Source organism: Rosa chinensis, chromosome 1 (genome assembly GCF_002994745.2).
Source record: "Rosa chinensis cultivar Old Blush chromosome 1, RchiOBHm-V2, whole genome shotgun sequence".
In the NCBI taxonomy this organism is placed as follows: Eukaryota; Viridiplantae; Streptophyta; class Magnoliopsida; order Rosales; family Rosaceae; genus Rosa; species Rosa chinensis.
In genome coordinates this window covers 9167255-9188944 of record NC_037088.1, presented here as the reverse complement: position 1 = coordinate 9188944, position 21690 = coordinate 9167255, and the positions used below count along the sequence as shown (strand labels likewise).

Below are 21690 nucleotides of genomic sequence, written 5' to 3'. Positions count from 1 at the left end.
AGGGGAAATATCTTGTGTGTGAGCTTCAGATATGTCTTGATTTTGATTCAAACTATCCAAAAAAGTTGTCTCTTCCATCTCGGAATTCACAACACTCTGTTCGGCAGTTACATTTTCTATTTCGGAATTCGCGACACTTCGTTCAGCAGTCGCATTCTGTTCGGCAGTCACATTTTCTGTTTCGGAATTCGCAACACTTCGTTCAGCAGTCGCATTGTCTATTTCGGAATTTACAATGCTCTGTTCGGCAGTCACATTGTCTGTTTCCGAATTTCTACCTTCAAATCTATCCTCCAAATTTTCCAAGTCTTCAAAGACATCAAAATCAATAATAGAACGAGAACGAGGATTCCCTTCACAACCTCTCTCCCCCTGAAGGGAAGACTGAGAAGCTCCCCCTGAGTAGTAAGGCTCGGATTCACGAAAAGCAACATCACGAGAGACATGTATAGTGCCAGTAAGAGGATCATAACATCGATAACCCTTCTGGAAGTCAGCATAACCAACAAAGATACACTTATGGGCACATGGATCAAGCTTGCTGCGTTGAGGCTTGGGAATATGAACATAGGCTGTGCACCCAAACACCCGGGGCTCCAAATTAGGCATAGAAGGGATGGTCAAAAGTGTATGAAGCTTCTGATGAGGATTCTGAAACTCAATCACCCGTGAAGGAGTACGGTTGATAAGATATGCTGCTGATTTTACTGCTTCTCCCCAATAGGATCGAGGTACATTCATACCAAACAAGGAAGCACGAACAACTTCCATCAACTGCCTGTTCTTCCGTTCTGCCAAACCATTCTGTTGAGGAGTATAAGAATTGGAGGTTTGATGACGAATTCCATGTGACCGGCAAAACTCAATCATAGGGCCATTCACAAACTCTCCACCATTGTCAGACTGAAACACTCTAATGGATTGTTGATACTGAGTTGCCACCATTTTGTGAAATTCGGTAAACATTCCAAATACATCACTCTTATTCTTCAGTATTGACACCCATGTCATGCGAGTGCAATCATCAATAAACGTTACAAAATACCGAGCTCCAGAAAGAGAAGGAATTTTCGCAGGACCCCAGACATCGGAGTGAATCTTCATAAAAGGAACAGGACTTTTATTAAGACTTGGTGAATATGAAATACGGTGACTCTTGGCCAGTTCGCAGATGTCACAGTGGAAATCTAAATCACTAACAACTGAAAACAATTGAGGTTGCAGCTTCTTAAGATAACGAAAGGATAGATGACCTAAACGGCGATGCCATAACCATACAGCTTCCTTCGCATTCTCTACCCCGTTGATATGATTAGCATGTCCCAAAAGATGCTTCTGTTTCTTTCCAGTCTCTGTCAAATCCAGATAGTATAATTTCCCCCTTCTAACACCATAACCAAGAATCCGTCGAGTCAGAATGTCTTGAAACACACAGAAAGACGGATAGAAGGTCACAATACATGCAAGAGCTAAAATAACTTGACCAACAGACAAGAGATTATAAGCTAGTGATGGAAAAACTAAGACAGATTCAAGGGTTAAGGTATCAGATAAAGCAATAGAACCTTCTCCGGTGACCGGAGTTGGAGTACCATCAGCAGTAGAGACAATGTCTTGAGGGGAACGTCTAAGGTTTTTCACAAGACTTGGGTCATTGGTCATATGGTCAGATGCACCTGTATCAATTATCCATGTATTATTCAAAGTAGCCTTACCCTTCATACCTGACTGCGCTACATTAGCGGAGGCATTGTCGAGATGCTCTTCCTCTGTAGTAGCAATAGCCGCCTTGCCCGGATTCTTTCGCGGTTTCCTGGTGAAGTCCCACCAATCAGGGTAGCCAATCACTTCATAGCACCGCTCCTTGGTATGACCTACTTCCCCACAGACAACACATTTTTTGTTTGCGTATGGGTTTGGTTTGTCATGAGGACGGCGTGGAGAAGGACCTGAGAAGCCTGGAGGAGGACCTGGTCGGCGTTGAACGGCCATTGAGGAATTTGGGGTTTGTTTGTTTTTTTTTTAGGTTTGGTTTTTCTAGGGTTTCAAAAATTCAGGGATGGCTTGATTTTAATGGTGGTGGCACGCAGCGGTTTGTGGTGTGCTTTGGGATTCAGGATTCAGGATTCAGGATTCAGGATTCAGGATTTAGGATTCAAAGGATGCAGGCAAGTTCAAAGGATTGAACCTGCTCTGATACCAAGTAGAAAAGAATACTTCAATTCAAGGTTAATTCGATAATTCTATTCATCCCACAATGAGGGTATATATACAAGTACAAAGGAGTAGTCTAACTGTAATAGGAAACAATCTTTCCATAATTACAGGATATCCTAATTAAATAAAATCCTAATTGCATACAGATTTACAGCGATTCTACACATTTCCCCCTATATATATATATATATATACTTTCTTGATGATTGAATCACAACATTTCATTTACCAAAGACATCGCCTCTTTTGCTTCATTTCCCCCTATATACATACTTTCTTGATGATTGAATCACAACATTTCATTTACCAAAGACATTCTTGATGATTGAATCACAACATTTCATTTACCAAAGACATCGCCTCTTTTGCTTCATTTCCCCCTATATACATACTTTCTTGATGATTGAATCACAACATTTCATTTACCAAAGACATCGCAATACCGGAATACGCTTGACTGGAAGGTTCTAAAAGCAAGGACTAAAATATCGAAAATATCGGTATTTTCATTTTTTTGAGTGGGCGATATATCCTTTGCCTTCCAAGTGATTTCGTGCGAGATTTTCGAAATATCCCTAAATTTCGGAAAATATCAACAATCTCACGAGATTTCGGCGAAATTTCCACATCCAACTTCTCATTTGTTGATTTCTCTCACATGTAAAGTCAACCCACGTCCCCAGCACGTGACCAACAAGTATTCAGACTAAAATTCCAATCAAAAAACAACTTGGGGTCACCAAAGTTCGGACCTTGGTCACCTCACTACTCTTTGAATGACTTGACCAACTTGGCTGCACCTGCTTTTATGTTATATTTGCAACATTTTAATATATATATTCTTTTCCCTATAAATCTGAAAACTTAAGTAAATGTCCAATAAATAACTAACTTACAACCAATCAATATATATATTCTTTAGTATTTACCAACAGTTCAAAATTTTTACAACAACTTTTTAAGACTATAAAATAAAGGATCATTTAATTACTATTCTTCACAATACACTCATGACTCTACAAATAGAGATAATGAAAATTTTGTACCTCATAAGTCTTCTATGTGGTTCTAAATTACTCATGTAATTGAAGGTGTAATGCACGATATGTATAAAGAGTGTATATAAGGCGTGATAGTCCAGCCTCCTATTGAGTTTCTAGCCTTAAAAAAAAAAATTAGATGTTTATTTCAAAAATTTTAAGAGGTGTCGGCGATTAGGCATGTACTGTTTCATCTTGAATTATTACAACTCACTATATAATAATGTCTATTTAAGGTTTTCTTTTTATATAAAGTAGATGATTGATAAAAGAAACATATCCAAAACTTTCACTTCAAATTTCCATCATTTTTCTTTATTATTTACCCAAATCGATATATCCACAATATTTCCATCGAAATTTCAGTTTTCTGGACCATCGATATTTTCTTGAAACTCGATATTTTGGTCATTGCTGCTTTCTGTGTGTCTGATTGCCAGGTGGCTTTCATTTTTATACTTTTTCTTTCTAAAAATGACGTCAGTTTTATGGAGGTAATGTTACGTCCTGAACCTAAATTTATTGGTTTACCATCCATTTAGGCGGTAAACATCGATTACTTTCAGTTTTTACTTCGTTTCAATACTTTTAGTGAGCCCTAAAAGGTTGACTTTTTGTTCGGGTCAGTTTTGAGAACATTTTCTTCATGAAAGTTGTAGAGGACATTAAACCGAGCGCGTGTATATGTGGTACGTAAAAATCGGAGTTCATATACGAAAGTTATGAGTGAAATACAGAAGTTACTGTTCATGATGAATTGGGTATAAATATTGGAATTTTTACTATGGTAGGTTTCCAAATCCGGAAACCCACCCTTTCTCTCTCCTTTCCCCCGAGCTCTCTCTCTTTCCCTTTCGGTCTTCTCCTTCTTCCCTTCGATTCACCGCCGTCCGGCCACCAACCGTGTGCAACCGGTCATTCTAGGAGCGCATCTTCCTCCTCTATACACTAGTGACGGTGGGTTATGGTGATTTGGCCAGAAAACCCCAAATCGAAGCGAAAACCCTCATTGTCGCAGTTGGAGGTTTTCCGGTGATTCTTCCAATTTCGGCCAACTCCGACCACCAAACCGGGTCTAGTAGAAGAGCCTTGAGCCATTGACCAACTTCCCTCAAAGTATTAGCTCCAATTCACAGCGTGGAGTAGGCCTGGGCTTGGGTCAGGCCGGGCCAGGAATTTGGTAAAACCGAGACCGAACCCGAAACAATGGGTCCTGGCCTGTTCGGGCTTTTTCAAAAATGAAAACCGACAAAAACCAATCCCAAACGGGCGCGTTCGGGCTTCGGGCTTCGGGCTTTTCGGGCCCAATATGCAAAATACACAAAATTTGGTAAGAGGCGAGGTTTGAACCCCCGACCTCATACACGAAACCCTTGCTCCCAACCACTAGAGCACGAGACGCTCTCATTATATTATGTGCAAAGCTTATATTTATTTCATCTTAGGCTGTAGAAGTAAAACAAAATAGAACCTAGAACCCTCTTTTACTTTCTATACTCTCTTTCTATTCTAGTCGTTTTCTTCGACAGTTCAACACTTCTTCTTCTTCTGCAATTCTACTTCATTTCTTCTTCTTCTTCTTCTTTTTTTCATTTTTTCTTCCTTCCCAATCACCATTATGCAGTTCTCTATTTACCAATTAGTGGGCAATTACCATATATTCATCAAATCAACATCTTGCGTCTGGGAAGCATGAGGTCTGTGTTGGATCTGGAATTCCTTTTGGCCAAAAAAATTCTGGGTTTCTTATTTTCATATAGGTTCTGGGTTTCTTCTGAAATTCTGCTTTCCAACAAAAGCCCAAATTTGATTTCTTTGTTTCACATGATTTATGGGTGTTTACTAAAATTCTGCTTCTTCAAATGTGGAGACTGGGGACTCTGGTATTGCTTTGGTTGCTTCAGGAGCCACTGCAAATTTGAGTATGGAGGAGGAGGAGGATTTGGCTTGGGAGGAGAGTTTCGAGAGGTTGAGATGGTTTCGAGAGGCTGAGATGGAGGAGAAATTGGGTCAGATTGGGCTTTCGGTGTCCGAATATTTGAAGCCCGAGACCGAACCAAAAATACACATTCAGGTCGGGCTTTGCACCGAACAGAGATTTTCCATACTAAAACCGAACCGAATCGGGCTTTTTTACTAGGTCCGGGTCTGGTCTTCAGTCTTTCGGGTCCGGACGCCCACCCCTAGCGTGGAGGATGAAGCGAAGAAATTCCTAATTCTAGGGTTTGGAATTTCTGGGTTTTTCTTCACCGGCTGATTTCGATTGTTTCAAGGTAAAATTGGAACATGTTGTAGTTGAGAAAAGTGTTGGGCTTGTTGAGATGTTTTTGTACATGAAATTTGGTGGCCGGAGGTGGAGGTGATCGCCAACTCGTGGGCCCCACGCGCCACCACTGTGGGTGGCGCGTGGAAGTGTGTAGGGCAGGATTTTTAGCATCTATTGTCTAGTTAGGAAATTATTTTTGTGTTGTAGTTTATGTAAATATGTTTTTGGGTGGAAATTAGAGAAGTGTGGTTGTTGATTTCGATTTCTCCGAAGTGTGGAAATTGTTGAATTACGAAAATCCGTTTATCGGATTTCTCTTGGTTCTTCCCTAAAATCTTTAAATTAATGAATCGACGTTAGTGGTGTAGATTGGAGGTTTTTGGAGCTTAAAGGCGATGTTGGTTTCTGTTTTATTTACCGTAAATTTAATTATTTTTTGTCCTGTAAATTATTAGTTTACGAACGTTATATTGTACAGGACGTGAGGAGGATTCCCACGAGGAGGGTTTCGATCAATGGCAGGCTTAACCGTATACTGTGAGTGGACGTTTGATTTTAAATAATGCATGCAATTATTTTTCTTAAGTAGGAATTTGTTTCAATTATCATTTTAAATTATTGAGCATATAAATCATTTTTGATTAGCGATTTATTTATCGATTGGACTTACGAATTGGAAACTATTATACTCAACTTTTAGACTTGTGTTCTACAGAATTTCGACAAGTCTTTCCGAGGTGATTCCGGAATTATTTTTATTGTTTAGTTCTCGCTTTTTGATTTATAATTTTGAGAATGCATGTTGGCATGCGGGGTCGCGTCATTGGTTTTATATCTCTTTTCTTGTGAGATATTGGGGAAGCCTTTCTGATTTTCGATTTTCATGGTTTTAACCCGCCATACCTGGGTCGATATATTTTATTGCTAGCTAGCCTATTAGTACTCCTCCCCACTTACTATGTGTTTGGGGGTGAGTTGAGCAAAGTGCATGGGATGCTCAAGAGCCTGGGAGGCTCCCTTCTTATCGTATGGTGATAACGCTTTCCCCATATTTTATATTTATTTTGACTAGCGGGGCTAGTCCGATTTCTCTTAACCAGCGGGGCTGGTATGTTTTCACGAGATTTCAGAGTTTAAAGAATTATGTTTTATAAATGTTGCATGCATTGGACTTTCAAATGAATAAATGTGGGAAAGTATGAAATTCCTTTTATGTTAATTACTTATTCTTTTTTGTTTTGTCCACTCACACTAACGTTTTATTTTACTTACTTTCCCTTGGACCCATTGGTTTCAAATGCGCAGTTCACAGCGTAGCTATCCGGCTTATGAGTTGAGCCTTAGCACCATCACTGCCATCTATCATATGTAGGTTACTAGCTAACCTACTTTGTGTATTATATTTCTTTGTCTTTAGACGGCTTTGATAACCGTGGAACTTTTGTAATATTGTTTGAAACTTTGAGTGGTTGTGAACTTGAGATATTTTGGACTAATTTGTAAATCTAAATTGTTGAATTGCGGAGTTGGAGCAGGGTGACTCTAGGAGTCTAAGATTAATTGTTTAGAAGAATAAATTTTGTTTCAACAGGTTTTGGGTTGTCCACTTTTAGGGGAAGTTATGTCGAATTTTCTCGAAAAGTGGGCCCCGCAAGTCCATCTCGAAGTTTAGAGAGGAATTCCCGAGTGGGTCCTGATAGGTAAATCGTAAAATTTCAAAAAATGACCGACTTACCAAAATAAGGAAAATAGAAAGAAACAACTGCATAGATTATTTTACTGAAACTAACTAGCATTTCATTTAGTGGATAAGACATTTTTTCTTTAACTAAATAAACCTATAACAATAAAAAAAATCAAAAGATGCAAAACAACAGATACAATAAAAGCAGTAACAGCTCCACAAAGAAAACCTAGAAAGATTCTTCATATTTTGTGAATTGGGTAGTCTAGAGCTTTGGCCTTTTAGGCGTTTAGGGGGTTTTTTGTATGGTTTAGCTTTCTGGGTTCTTGGGGGTTATGAAGAAAAACAATGGAGATCAAGAAGATTGAGCAAACAAATCAAATTTTCAAAGAGACGTGCTGGATTACTCTTAATGCCCAAGAATAACACATACCAAGAATCAGTCGATACTCCAAGAGCTTGCCTTCATAAGTATAAAAATGTAATGCGCCTTCTTGATCCTGTTCTCGTGGTCTGAAGGAGGTGTTTAATGTCGGCATTTCTATATTTTATTTTATTTTATTTATTTTTCTTCTTCTTTCTTTACCGCTTCGCACAATTTTTCAAGACCATGGTTAACTGCCAACTATTTCGTTTTTTTTTATTGAAAACATGAAATTCGCTTCCATTTCGCCACTAATTTTTTTTTCCAAAATCCACACTTATTTCTTATGAAATAAATAAAAATGAATTAACTACATATTAATTGAATTTAGTATCAATTTATTTCTAGTGTTGTAGATACAATTACAACTCTCCACACTTGATCGTTTTTTTTTTTAACGGGAATAAAATTGATTCATTGATTAAGCAACATTACAATCAAAGCTCGCGCACGCACTCTCCACAGACTGAGGAGCCACATCTAAAAAATTAAAATCACATTGTAACTACATAGCATCCTAAGCTAAAATATGGGCTCCCTGGTTAGCAGAGCTTCTTGGGTGCACCAATCTTGCTGCAGATAGAAGGTCAGAGCCTCTCTCAAGTCTTCCACTAATACTCCAAGGTCGGAAAAAACTCTTAGGTTGAGAATTAACCTCTGAAACTAACACAACCTTTGCTTCCTATAGGCATGCAAGTAAATCAGCTTGCTTTGCACTATGTACACCCCCCTCAAAATGCATAAAACAACCCATGAATAAGCCATCTGCATCTCTAAATATACTGCCCAATTATGCGGTGGTTCCATCTTCAATCAAGGCTTTTCCCGAAAAGAAGTGGAGAAAGCACATGTTACGCCTCAAGCTGCACCTCACCAACTTGAGCACGTTACAATACCATGAGAACTAAAACATAAACCAAAAGGTTTGATTTACATTTTAGAGAATCACAAGGCAATTTATTGAGTATTTTTTATAAATGCATAGCAGGACCTAATAAATTGTGAGGTGAAAATCTTTAAATTATTGAACCCAAGTTGTTCATCTAGAATTCGATAGGAAATATTTCTCGAGAAAGAACAAACTTTGAGAAATAAGAGTTTAGCAATGTATCGACACCAAAGGAACTTTCGAAAAGTTTCAAAAAAAGAATTTCAAGAATTAGAAATCGAGATTAGATCCGGAACCTAATTTTCGTGACAACAGCTTATCAAACTCATTTCACCCAACTCCATCTGCTACTATCCCTTCATTAGTGCACAATACCTGCATCCACACTATTGTGGGGGGGGGTTTCGTCCTCGCCGCTCAACAGGGACCTTACCTCTTGAGCTGCCCAGTATAAAAACATACTGAAACCAATTGTTTTAAAGTACGACAAACTTGTAGAATGTTTTCTGACTCGAAAACTGATGCATGAAACTCAATAAACACGACGCCACATATTACCTAATGGTCGGTCCCGTAAACCCACTACACGACCTTACCTCACATAAATTTTAAACCAGATAAGCATAGCGAGAGTGTCCGCTACCTAGCTACGCACACATACCTAGTTCGTCATTATGAGCGAACACTCGGACAACCAGCAGTACTAACCTTTCGGAGGTTTTCAGGATCGAACTCAAGGAAGTCAGTGCCACATTTCTCTCTCAAGCCATAACAACATCTCTCACGGTTTAGTTAGTATGCATCGCATTTTAACGTAACCAAGCCATACAACTTAACATACATCATTTTATAAACAACATAACATAAGAAATCATTAATTGAGGAGAGTACCGAATCCCCTACTTGGATTCCAATGCTTAACTTCACATAATCCGAGAGTCCAAACCTTCCGTCCTAGGGTAATTGGAGTCCTGAGTTTCGACATATTGCTTGTCAATAACTCATTGAACAAATATTAGAGTTTTGGCTATTAATTAATTGTCCGACCAAACATTTTCTGATTTGACCAAGAGTTGACCAACATTGACCAATTTCCATACCTTTAAGATATTGTCTCTAGTTTCCTTAATAACTACATCGCATAGTAATTCGACGAAATTATTGTAGACACCCAACATAACTTTAAACCATTTCATAACCATTTTCTTAATCACAATAAAACTCAATCCGTATTAGATGCACCCAAAACACTAACACCACCCAACAGTCATTTTCTTTCTTTTTCATCTTAGTTCTTAACTTCTTACATACCATTTTAACCAATATATATAACAAGTCCTTTCACCACATTTTTCACAAACCAATTCCTTAACATAATTTCAATCCATAATTGCAATACTTGCAACAAAATAATCAATTCACCCAAATTTTCTCCTGAATTCAAAAATAAGCTTCAAACCACCATGATCAAGACAACTTGATAAAATCAATAACCAGTGAAATTTCAACTTTGACCCAACCAAATTTAACTCAATAAACACGGCATTACGGAATGTCGGGTTACAAAATGCACTTTGCGGTTGCGCCCCACCATGGCTTGTAAGCCCCCTAAAAGGGTGTTACTTATGCTTGGTGAGATAGCAAGCTAGTCATGCTAGTGGGAGGTATCTACAAAAACGTAGTGAAATCAATTATTTTAAAGAACGACAAACTTGTAAAATGTTTTCTGACTCGAAAACTGATGCATGAAACTCAATAAACATTGCGCTACATATTACTTGATGGCTGGTCCCATAAACCCACTATACGACCTTACCTCACATAAATTTTAAACTAGGTAAGCGCAGTGAGAGCGTCTGCTACCTAGCAACGTACATGTATCGAGTCCATCATTACGAGCAAACACTCGGACAAGCAGCATAGCTAACCCTCAAGAGGTTTTGAGGATCAAACCTAAGGAAGTCTGTGACACCATTCACTCTCAAGCCATCAACAACATCTCTCATGGTTTAGTTAGTATGTATCGCATTTTAATGCAACCAAGCCATACAACTTAACATACATAATTTTATAAACAACATGACATAAGAAAATCACTAATCAAGAAGAGTACCGAATCCCCTACCTGAATTCTGATGCTTAATTTCACATCATCCCAAAGTCCAAACCTTCCGTCCTAGGTAACTGGAGTCCTGATTTTCGACATATTGCTCGTCAATAACTCATTGAACAAATATTAGAGTTTTGGCGATTAATTAAGGGAAAATGCTCATTTACCCAATTTTAGCTTAAAATTTACCCACTTGCTCCACTAACTATTTTTTAACCCCGTTTACCCAAAACACTCTAAGGGATTATTTCCCCTTTACCCAATTAATTCTTTTTTTCTTCTTTTTATTTATTTTTGGGACTTTTTTGCCCTCTTCCCCCTCACCGATTTCTCTCTCCTCCCCCCCCCTCTCTCTCTCTCTCTCTCTCTCTCTCTCTCTCTCTCTCTCTCTCTCTCTCTCTCTCTCTCCAGACGACGTCGGATTTCTCTCTCCCTCCCTCCATCCCTCCAGCAGGTCGCCCACGACGCCTACTCTCGCCATCGCGGCGCTGAAACTCATCGTCGTGCTCTCCGCGACCAGGCTCGACGCCAAGCCAACGGTCCTCGTCGCTTAGAAGCTCGGCGAGGTCGGGGTTGACCTTCTGAAGGAATCGACGACGGACTGAAAACTGCTATCTGCTATTGTGCAGTCATAACCATAAAAGTTGTTACATTAGTGCCCCCCCCAGTAGACTTTGTATTGGGGGCCAATGATGACTGCTTTATTTATTGACGGACTGAAAACTGCTATTCCAAAGTAAATGTAGTGTTAAATTGCAGTAGTCGATAAATGAAAAAAATTGTGTGGTTTGTGTCAGTCTAGTGGGGGGGGCAGTAGACAGAATATTGACCCTCAAAATGTGGGTTTTTAGACATTATCTGTTGTTTTGAGTGTGAATAACTTCTATAATCTGTGAAACATAGGAAGCGGTGTAATGTTTGATGGTCTATTGGGGGGCAGTAGACACATTAGTGCCACCCAATAATGACTTACTTAGGAGATAGTAATCATCTCTTGTTGATTTGTTTGTGATAAAGTGCAATACACTGTGAATCCTTGAAACTGGTGCAAGTTTTAATGGTTTAGTGGGGGGCAGTAGACACATTACTGCCCCCAAATAATGTCTTCATACGAAGTTAGAACCCTTCACTTAACTGGTGCAAGTTTTAATGGTTTAGTGGGGGGCAGTAGACGCATTACTGTCCCCAAATAATGTCTTCGTTTTAAGTCAGAACCCTTCAGTTAACTATCATTGACAGATTATTGTATTTTAATAAACTCAAAACAACATAAGACTTATCAAAACTCTAATTTCAGTGATTAATTAACCACAGTTAAGAAATTAGTAGGGGGCAATAATCTGTCTATTACCCCCCAATAGACTACAGTTTTGACGTCGTCCGAGACCTGCAAGGGAAGCCCAGACCCGATTTCGGCATGGAGCTTCGGAGCTTCCCGGACATCTGACGAACAAAACCGGCGAAGCCCAGAGGGGTTGGGATCGTGGAGTTAGATGGCGCCATCCTCTGGTGGTCCGACGATGGGACGGAGCGGCGACGGTAGAGGCCGACATCGACGGTGGAGTGGTGGGCGTGGTGGCTCAGAGAGAGAGAGAGAGAAAGAGAGCCTGAGACGAGGTTAGAGAAAGAGAGAGAAAGAGAGAGAGAAATCGATGAGGGGGAGGAGAGAGAGATATGAGTTTAATTTGTTAATTAAAATGAGGACAATACTGTCAAACACTGTTAGATTGGGTAAATGGGGTTAAAAAACTCTTAGTGGAGTAAGTGGGCAATTTTTAGCCAAAAATTGGGTAAGTGGTCACAACCCCATTTTAATCGTCTGACCAAACATTTGCTGATTTAACCAAGAGTTGACCACATTGATCTATTTCCATAGCTTTAAGGTATCGTCTCTAGTTTCCTTAACAAAAGACGGAATTACTATGGATACCCAACAACACTTTAAACCATTTTGTAACCATTTCCTTAATCACAACAAAACTCAATCCATCTTCATCAAAAAAAAAAAAAAAAAAAAAAGCAAAACAAAACTCAATCCATATTAGATGCACCCAAAACACAAACAGCACCCAACAATCATTTTCTTTCTTTTTCATCTTAGTTCCTTACGTACCATTTTAACCGGTATAACAAGTCCTTTCACTACATTTTTCACAAACCAATTCCTTAACATAATTTCAGCCTATAATTGCATTACCAGCAACAGAATAATCAACTCACCCAAATTTGAACAATTCTTAGGTCCACCCCTTGGGTGAGTGAGTATATTCACCATTTCTTGTGTTTAACGCATAATAACTTTATAATTTTCTAATCCAACCATTCATATTGTCTAACATAATACAAAGATTAGCTCTGTAAAAATCAATCAAATTGAAGACCTTTTAATTATTCATTTCTATGAAATACATGGACGGTTCATCATAATGTAGTAAGTGTTGTTATAACCATTTATTTGTTTGATTAAATTAGATAATTAAACGATTTCCAATTTGATTGATTTTTTACAGAGATGATCTTTAAAGGCTAATTTAAGATATGAACGGTTAGATTATAAATTTATTAAGTAAAAGTATGTTAATCAACAATGAGGGTTAATATGCTAGTTCACCATGAGAATTGTCCCACAAATTTTGTCCCTAATTCAAAAATAAGCTTCAAACCACCATGATCTAAACAACTTGATAAAATCAATAACCAGTTAAATTTCAACTTCGACCCAACCAAATTGAACTCTTTAACTTCCGATCATCACCACAAGAACAAAACTTTGATTCAAGGTTTGAAATTTACCCTCGAGAACCCAATTTATAAGTTGTTGAGTTAGTGCTCAATTGCTAATGCCCACGCAAAACATATTTTCAAAATCCGATGAACAACGAACCGAGGATCTAGTGCACACCAAACCTGTAACTTCTAGGACAACATGCATAACCAAAAGAAGCCAGAAAAGTCGCCCACGCCAGCAACCGCTCGATGGAGCCAAAACCAACCCAGCAGAAACCATATCACCAAAAATAGATCAATTTCAAAAGATAATTACACAGGCTTGTAGAGCAGGACGAGACGATTAGTTTTCATATCACAAACACCTCAAACGGTGGCCGAAGTCGTCGGAAAATGTACATAACCGCCGGAAAAAGCTTCAAGCTTTTGAGCTTCGGATCGTCGCCATCTATCACCGAATCAATGATCTGATACCAAGAGGACGTCGGCGCTAAGGAATGGGAGCGAACGCCGATGGTCCACCTCTGGGAAATGACTGGAGGACAAAATTCTGATCGGGTCTTCTTTCCGAGTTGGTGGCTTCTCTTTTGGGTCGAGCAAGTCCGAAGCTTCTAGATCAATCCCCCTTTAAGTAAAATACAACGGCCATGATGAAGCGGTGGAGAAAATGAACAACTCAGATCGCACCACGTGATGTTCTATTATCTTATATAATTTTCAAAAAAATTTCAAAACTTTGAAAAATTATAATAATTAGTTCAGGTATTCTAAAAATTTCGCAAAAATTCTTGTAAACTCGTTGTGTCACGTAATTTATTATCAAACTCTTAAATCTAGAATTTCATCTTGTGAAAAATATTCTTGAGTACTTTAATAATTAACTAGATAGTAAATTAACTTCCCAACGATCTCAACAACAAATTTCCGAGGCTTACAACACAGACCTAAAAGGAGGCACTTGAACGAAAATGAAACATAGAGATGGTTTAGTAAATTTTTTTTTTTTTTTGGTGGGGGATGGTTTAGTGTTTTATAAGATAATATTTATTAATAAAATATCTTCAGGTTTTTTTTTTAAATATTTTTTTAAATTGGTGTAAGAAGAAAATTTTGTCCTTGAAAATCAAGTCGCATGCGTAGTACGTGCTTCTTTTAACGGCTTTGTGACAAAAATTAGACGGAGGTACAACGTTGATAAGAAAAAATGATCCAGTCTAGGTATCACATTAATAACATTGCAAGTTCATCACATTAATAACATTGTAAGTTCATGTATTCTAATAGTCTCTAAGTGTTCAGACACTGTTGGCGGAAAAAAAAAAAAATTCTAATTGGATAACCTGCAAACTCGATCATGTCAATCTTATTTTCGGACTTCGATGAGTCGATTAGTTGTGATGATACTAATACTAGTTTATCATTGGTAGAAGCGGAAGGTTGAATGACTGAACTCAAGAAAATTTTCTGATTGATTGGGGTTTTATTGGATCTACTTACACCTAGTATAATAACAGAATAAAAGAGAAACTAGACTATGCTTTTGTTGATGAAAATTGGAGGGTATTTTCCTTGAACCTTTTGTTTAACACCTCCCCTAGATTAAATTATAGCCATTGTCATTCAATTGGTTGCTAACATTACACTAATAATGGAAGTTTTTTTTTTTTTTTTTTTTTTTTTTTTTTTTTGTGCATACCAAATATAGGAAGGGAGATTCTATTCAGACCTCTCAATTTGCTATTTAGACCTGTTCTAATTTTTGTAATTTTTTTTCCCATTTTACCCATTCTATAAAATAATAAAAACTGCCTCTTTTAATCATGTGTTCTACTCAACAGAGTCAAATCCTCTTTCTTTCATTTGTTCAACCCACCTAAAGTTCTCGATTCTTTTAATATAAGGTAATGGATATTGATTAACAAGTTTTATTTTTCATTCTTTTTCCTCTGGATAAACAATAATGGCTTCCATAATCATCAACTACTTGTTCTTGATTTTGAGATTGAATTGGGACTTATTAGCTAAGTATGTGGTCGGGGTTGGGGTTCAAATTGAAGGCTTGCCAAATCCATATTTATAATTTTATATAAGTTGAAACAATAATCGGAGAAAAACATGATATTAAATTGGGTTTAGTGAGCTTATAGTATTTCTTGGGTCTGAGAAAGCGAGAGGTACCAAAATTGGATTGCTTCACACAAAGAATTGGTCTTTATTTTGGTTTTTTGATGCATCAATAATGTTTAATGAGGCAAAGATTGAACCTTTTTGGAGAAAGGTGCAGTTTTGATGATGGTGTGATGATCTTTTCTAAATTAGAATTAAATAGAGAATTTGTTACATGCAAGAAGAAAATATGGAATATGAAAGCATGATTTGATGAATTCTTTGCTCATTTTGCTGCTCAAAAGGGAGGTTTGGCTTCCCGGATCCATGCCCAAAGACCAATTCTTGTTGTTTTTTAAGGTCTCATTGCGAGGAAGATCAAATAGCTAGGTTTGTGATGAATGGAAAATTATTTCTCTTCTTTTCTTTTTTTTAGAGGGTAAAATAGGAAAAAAATTTACAAAAATTATAAGAGGTCTAAATAACAAATTGGGATGTCTAACTAGAACCACCATATAGGAAATGAATAAATTTCATTTCCTAAGCTCTCAATTCAGTAAACAAACGAGGCCTAAATATTTGACCCAAAAAAAAAAAAATGAGGCCTAAATAGGGAGAATATTGTCCTTTCATATTTCTGATACGAGGAATTGATTCTTAAACACAAGCCCCCGGACCCCCGGTGGGTTTTGAACTACATGCAGGTCATTAAGAAATAAGTTTTTGATTTTGAGGTGGGAATTTCAGTTCAATTCATTTTCGTTTTAGGAAACGTAGGGAAACAAAATGTTTCGGAATTATTTTCCTTATTTTAAAACATTTTCCAGGTAAGTAAACATTCTAGTAGAGGATTTGAAGACTCTTTTCAAGTTTATTACTGAATTTGATAATGAGCTACAGCCCTGGCCTCTATCCTTCAGAGTTGCAGTTTCTTAATGTCCAACTTCTAGAATATTGCGGTTAACCATATCTGTAGAGAGGGAGAGGGAAATAGAGTTGTTGAATGCCTGGTTAAATAATTTATTGTAAAGTTGTACTCTCTCTCTGATAGATTCCAAATATAAATGCTAGCGAGAAGGTTTGCAGAATGGAGGGATTAACGTTCTAAACTGAAAAAGCAGTGGCAGTAGACATGGAGTTGTCCCTAGGTGGCGCTGCGAAGAGGAGAGCATTTGGCCGTCCGACGAGGCTACGAGGAGGAGTACCAAGAAAGAAGCTAGCTAGCTATTAGAACAAACCCTGAAAGAGAGGTTTGAAGCACGGTACTAGCTGGCTTCGACCAACGTCAAAGTTTTAAGAAAGTTGAACCTAGATTAAAAGGGGAAAAAAAATTTAAGAAAATCTCATCATGCCGTCTCTTTTCCTTGAGGTCAAGAGAAAGAGGCATCAAGAACCATGTGTCAACCATTAAACGAAAAAGACATAAACCCAACTCATTAAGAATAACCAAAATATAAAGGAAAACAAAAGAAGGCACAGACCAGTGGAAAACTGGAAACACACCATTCATGTTTTCTTTTGGTTTTCCTAGTTTGTTTTAACAATCGGTGTGACTAAAGGGGCATGAATTAGATAATCAAACAAGATATATTCTTAATTTCTTTCACATGTAGCGTGAGGTAAGCTGAAAATCAAACATGGGTTTTGTGAGGTGGCGGTTACTTACAATGTTGAGTATTACAAGAAATTTAGTCCTATATAAAGGCTCACACACATGGACTGGTCTCTCACATTTTGTTCTGAAAACAGAACTAGCTAGTAGAGAGCATCTATAACAATCGATCTTCAATGGCGTCCCTCATTACTCCTGATCAATTTTCTGCTAACCAAGATTCAGAGGCTCTCCGAAACTAATGTTGATTAAATTCCTTTCGAAAGTAGTACTACATGTGAATTTTTTGACTAACATTCTAATGCAAATGGTCGAGAAACTCAAATGAAAATCTCTTTGAAATTGCAACTAGCTAGGAAAATCTCTCGTAACTTTTTCATCTGGCAAATTGTTTTTAAAAGTAGAATTGATGTGAACTTTGTGATTAATATGATGGCAATGTCTCCATCGCTCGGTTATATCCCTTTCTTCATCCCATTTCGAGAATCTTATGGTAAAGGATCGAGAAACTCAATGGCACAATTTTTTGATGTAGTCATTATGAGCTGGCAACCGGTGTATATATCATCATGATTTGGGACATTAATTTCCTATTAGCATATATGGAACTAATAGGGTCAGCATTTGTGTACATGCCTCTTAGATGCGTATAGTGGACAGACTAGTACTAGTGAAGAAAATTTGATAGAGTTGAGAAAAGAATCTGACGTTTTCTGAATCCAAACAAGAGCCATTTCAAGAATACCCTATTGTGAATGCCATTTGTCCCATTCTTTTAGAAAGCCAAGCAAGACTCCCCTGACACAATCCCATTTGTGGAAAAAGTAGAAAATGCATGAATTAATTCATAATTAGAAAATGCATGAATTAATTCATAATTTCAAATTAATCAAAAGGCTCAAAGAGAATAAAATTCCCATTTAAGCTCCTTAATGGCCGAGCGACCCTTGCTATAAATTTGGGCATTGTAAGAGCCAGAACACAATAGTGAAAGAGTCCAACATAACCATTTTTGTGTTTGTGTGAGAGAGAGATATACAAAAACTTCAACAATGGCTACCCTTGTTTCTCCTCCAAATTTCTCAGCCAATGAAGATGCAGAAGCTCTTCGAATATCTGTTGAAGGTGTTGCTTAGATCATCTCTTTCGTAATTCATGTATGCGCATCTGCTATACATATATGTTAAGTGATTTATGTTTGTTGGTTATTCTTTTAACGACTAGGTTGGGGGACTAATGAGAAGGCTATCATCTCCATCCTGGGTCATAGAAATGCAGGTCAGAGAAAAGAGATCAGGGCAGCTTATGAACAACTTTATCAAGAAGATCTAATCAAGCGCCTTGAGTCTGAGCTCTCTGGAGATTTTGAGGTATTACTAATAACTACTATTAAGGTTGTAGTTTAGTGTATCCAAGAGACATAGAAATCTCCGAAATGTTTTGTCCTTTTACTACAGAAGATAGAGGGACGTACTGGTGGAAAAGAGAATATTATCCAAGAGAAACTCTTATAATGTAATAATAATTTGAATAAGTTTATGTATAACATATAAATGGTCTTATACTATGTATCAGTTTTCTGAAATTCAGATTAATTGGTTTTTGACAAGGTTAAAAGATATGTTTGACTGTAACATTTTACTGCATATCATCAGATTATTGGATGCATTCACCCATTTTCTTTTTGTTTCTTGGGTTAAAAGGAAGTATATCCCAATCTCTTTCTGTCGCAATGTGATTAAATAAAGAAACTTATCATATTTTGGGATGACATGTATAGAGAGCGGTGTACCGTTGGATATTGGATCCAGCAGATCGTGATGCAGTTTTGGCTAATGTGGCCATCAAGAAATCCCACACTGACTACAATGTCATCATAGAAATGTCCTGCGTTCACTCTCCTGAAGAGCTCCTAGCTGTTAGAAGAGCTTACCAGCTTCGCTACAAGCACTCGTTGGAAGAAGATCTAGCTGCACATACCACCGGTGATATGCGCAAGGTATATAGTTTAACCAATTTGACATGTTTTTTTACCAGGAAATGTGACATATAATGCTGCCTGACTGATTTTTTATTGCACCTTCGAACAAGATGGGCAATATAGATCGACTAGATAAAAAGAAGAGTATAGGTAATAGTGATAGGTCTACTTTGAGAACTGTTAAACTAGACAATTAGAATTGCTAATGGTGTTTTTGGCTTATGGTGGATGTTGCAGCTTTTGGTTGCTTTGGTGACTGCTTACCGTTATGACGGTAACGAGATCAATGCAAAGTTGGCAAATTCAGAAGCTGATATTCTCCATGATGCTATCAAAGACAAGGCTTTCAATCATGAAGAAATTTTCAGGATCCTGAGTACAAGGAGCAAGACACAGCTCATGGCTACATTCAACAAATACAGAGATGATCAGGGCATTTCTATCAGCAAGGTAAGAACGTACAACAAATATTCAAGGCTTAGAATACCCGATTGCGGATTTACATTGTCAATCTGCCCCAAAAGTTTCTGTTTAACAATATTCAAGTGATTAATATTTTGTCTGTTTTCCCAGGCTTTGTTGGATGAGGAAGCTAATGATTTCCAGAAGGCATTGCACACAGCCATTCGATGCCTCAATGACCCCAAGAAGTACTTTGAGAAGGTAACCAAAACTTCATTTGTAATTCTCTGTTTCTAGATTATATTATCCTCTCAGACTCATATATTACCTGTTATTCAAGGTACTTCGCAATGCAATCAAAAGGCTTGGGACCTATGAGGATGCTCTCACTCGTGTAATTGTTACAAGGGCAGAGAGGGACTTGAGGGACATCAAGGAGGTTTACTACAAGAAGAACAGTGTTCCTCTTGAACAGGCTGTGGCCAAAGACACTTCAGGGGACTATAAGGCCTTCCTCCTTACTCTGTTGGGAAAGGAAGATTGAATTCCTTCTGTGAGAAAATTAGAATAATCTAGCTAGTGCAGCTATCAAGTATGAATGTTGGTTTTTTCTGTTGGTGTTTGATGAGTCTTTATATTCTATGTTGTGTCATTAATTTTCTTGCGGTGTGTAATCTATATTTATCCATGTTCCTGGACGTGGGAGTTTTTATATGAAAGAGTTTCTAATCAAGGAATTTTTAGTGTGTAATTCACCTACTATCACTACTGTTTTTTTTTTTTTTCAACAATTGATGTCAACAATATCTCAATCACAATATTCAAGGGGTACAAAACACATCTGATTATGTAAATGAAGGCTTCCTGGCAGAAGTAGGCATTTTGCATGCACAATTATGCATCAATAAGTGAATATATACAAGTTGACAAACCAACAGTTATCTGGGTGAATATTCAATGCAATGCATGATTTTGGCTCACTAAGTGAATGTAAAACTGGTACTTCCTTGAATCCAACACTGCAAATGGTAACTACCAGGGAGGACCATACATTCTGTAGCTCCTTGTTGTTCAAAATTCTTGTTTTAACTGATTTTCATGGGTAAACACTGAACTCTTGGGAATCTATGAATCGAAGATGGAGGTTAAATAGTTTTTTTTTTGAATAAGGGATTAGGCGATATTAACTCATCGGAGACAAACGATGTAGGGAACAAATCCCACCCTCAATCCCGAAGGAGAGGGGTTTGCCACACTCTGGGAACCCACCGCCTGTCCCCCTATTATTATTTTATTAATAACATAAAAAGAAAATACAACCTAAAGAAGGGGAGGGACATAAACCTTACCCCAAAAGCTAGAAAGAAAGTCAAAAGGAAGTGCAAAAATTGAAGCATAACCTCAAATTTACCCAACTTCCAACTGTTAAAACAAGCCCAACACCAACCCATGCAAGAAAGAGAGTTAAACATGGCGAAGGTAAGGGAATCCCAGATCATCCATACGAAGATAAAGAGATATATTAGGCGGAGGAGAAACATGCCATACCAGGGATGGAGAAAGTAAGCCCATGTTTGTCATTCTATCAGCCACCGTATTTCCTTCCCGAAGAATATGGGAACAATGAAAGGTCATTGCTCTAATACATGCTAAGCAAGTAAGCCATGCAATTCGTAGCGGCCAAGGTGGAACAAAAGATGAGGATTTGATGCATGCAATTACACTAGTCGAATCACATTCAAGCAAGAGCATCGCCAACCATACTGGAAGGCATATTCAATCCCAATGATCACACCCATAAGCTCTGCATAGAAGGCAGATTTGTGTCCCAATCCTTGACAGTAACCGCCAATGTAATGACCATGGGTGTCACGAAACACACCACCACAAGTTGTAGGTCCTGGATTACCCTTTGCAAGACCATCAGTATTCAACTTAATCCAAGGAAAAATTGGAGGGTCCCAGAGAACTAACCGCGGCGCTACTCGATTTTTAGGAATAGGCTAAATACCCAACCCAACCAACAACTGAGTGTCAACCAAACCATTCGAATAACCTGGCATGTAAGGAGCAGCAAAACCAAGCCAAGCCTTGAGAGAGCTGAAAATTCTCATGAGGGAAGGGCGCTTGTCCTCAAATCTAAGCTTATTGCGAGCTTTTCACATAGCCATAAGAGCATAGAGACAACTAGCAAGCCAAATATTTTTCAGTTGGGGAGAGAAAGATTTGCCA

General features: G+C 37.9%; 1 protein-coding gene across 1 annotated transcript; it reads left to right on the top strand.

Annotated features, from left to right (window-relative positions):
* Positions 1-18004: 18004 nt before the first annotated feature.
* On the top strand, positions 18005-20170 carry LOC112182607 (annexin-like protein RJ4). The gene is made up of 6 exons (XM_024321111.2): positions 18005-18200; positions 18300-18445; positions 18856-19074; positions 19294-19506; positions 19630-19719; positions 19799-20170. The coding sequence occupies exons 1-6, from the start codon at positions 18128-18130 to the stop codon at positions 20000-20002; spliced, it is 945 nt and encodes a 314-aa protein (XP_024176879.1). The 5' UTR covers positions 18005-18127; the 3' UTR covers positions 20003-20170.
* Positions 20171-21690: the final 1520 nt, after the last annotated feature.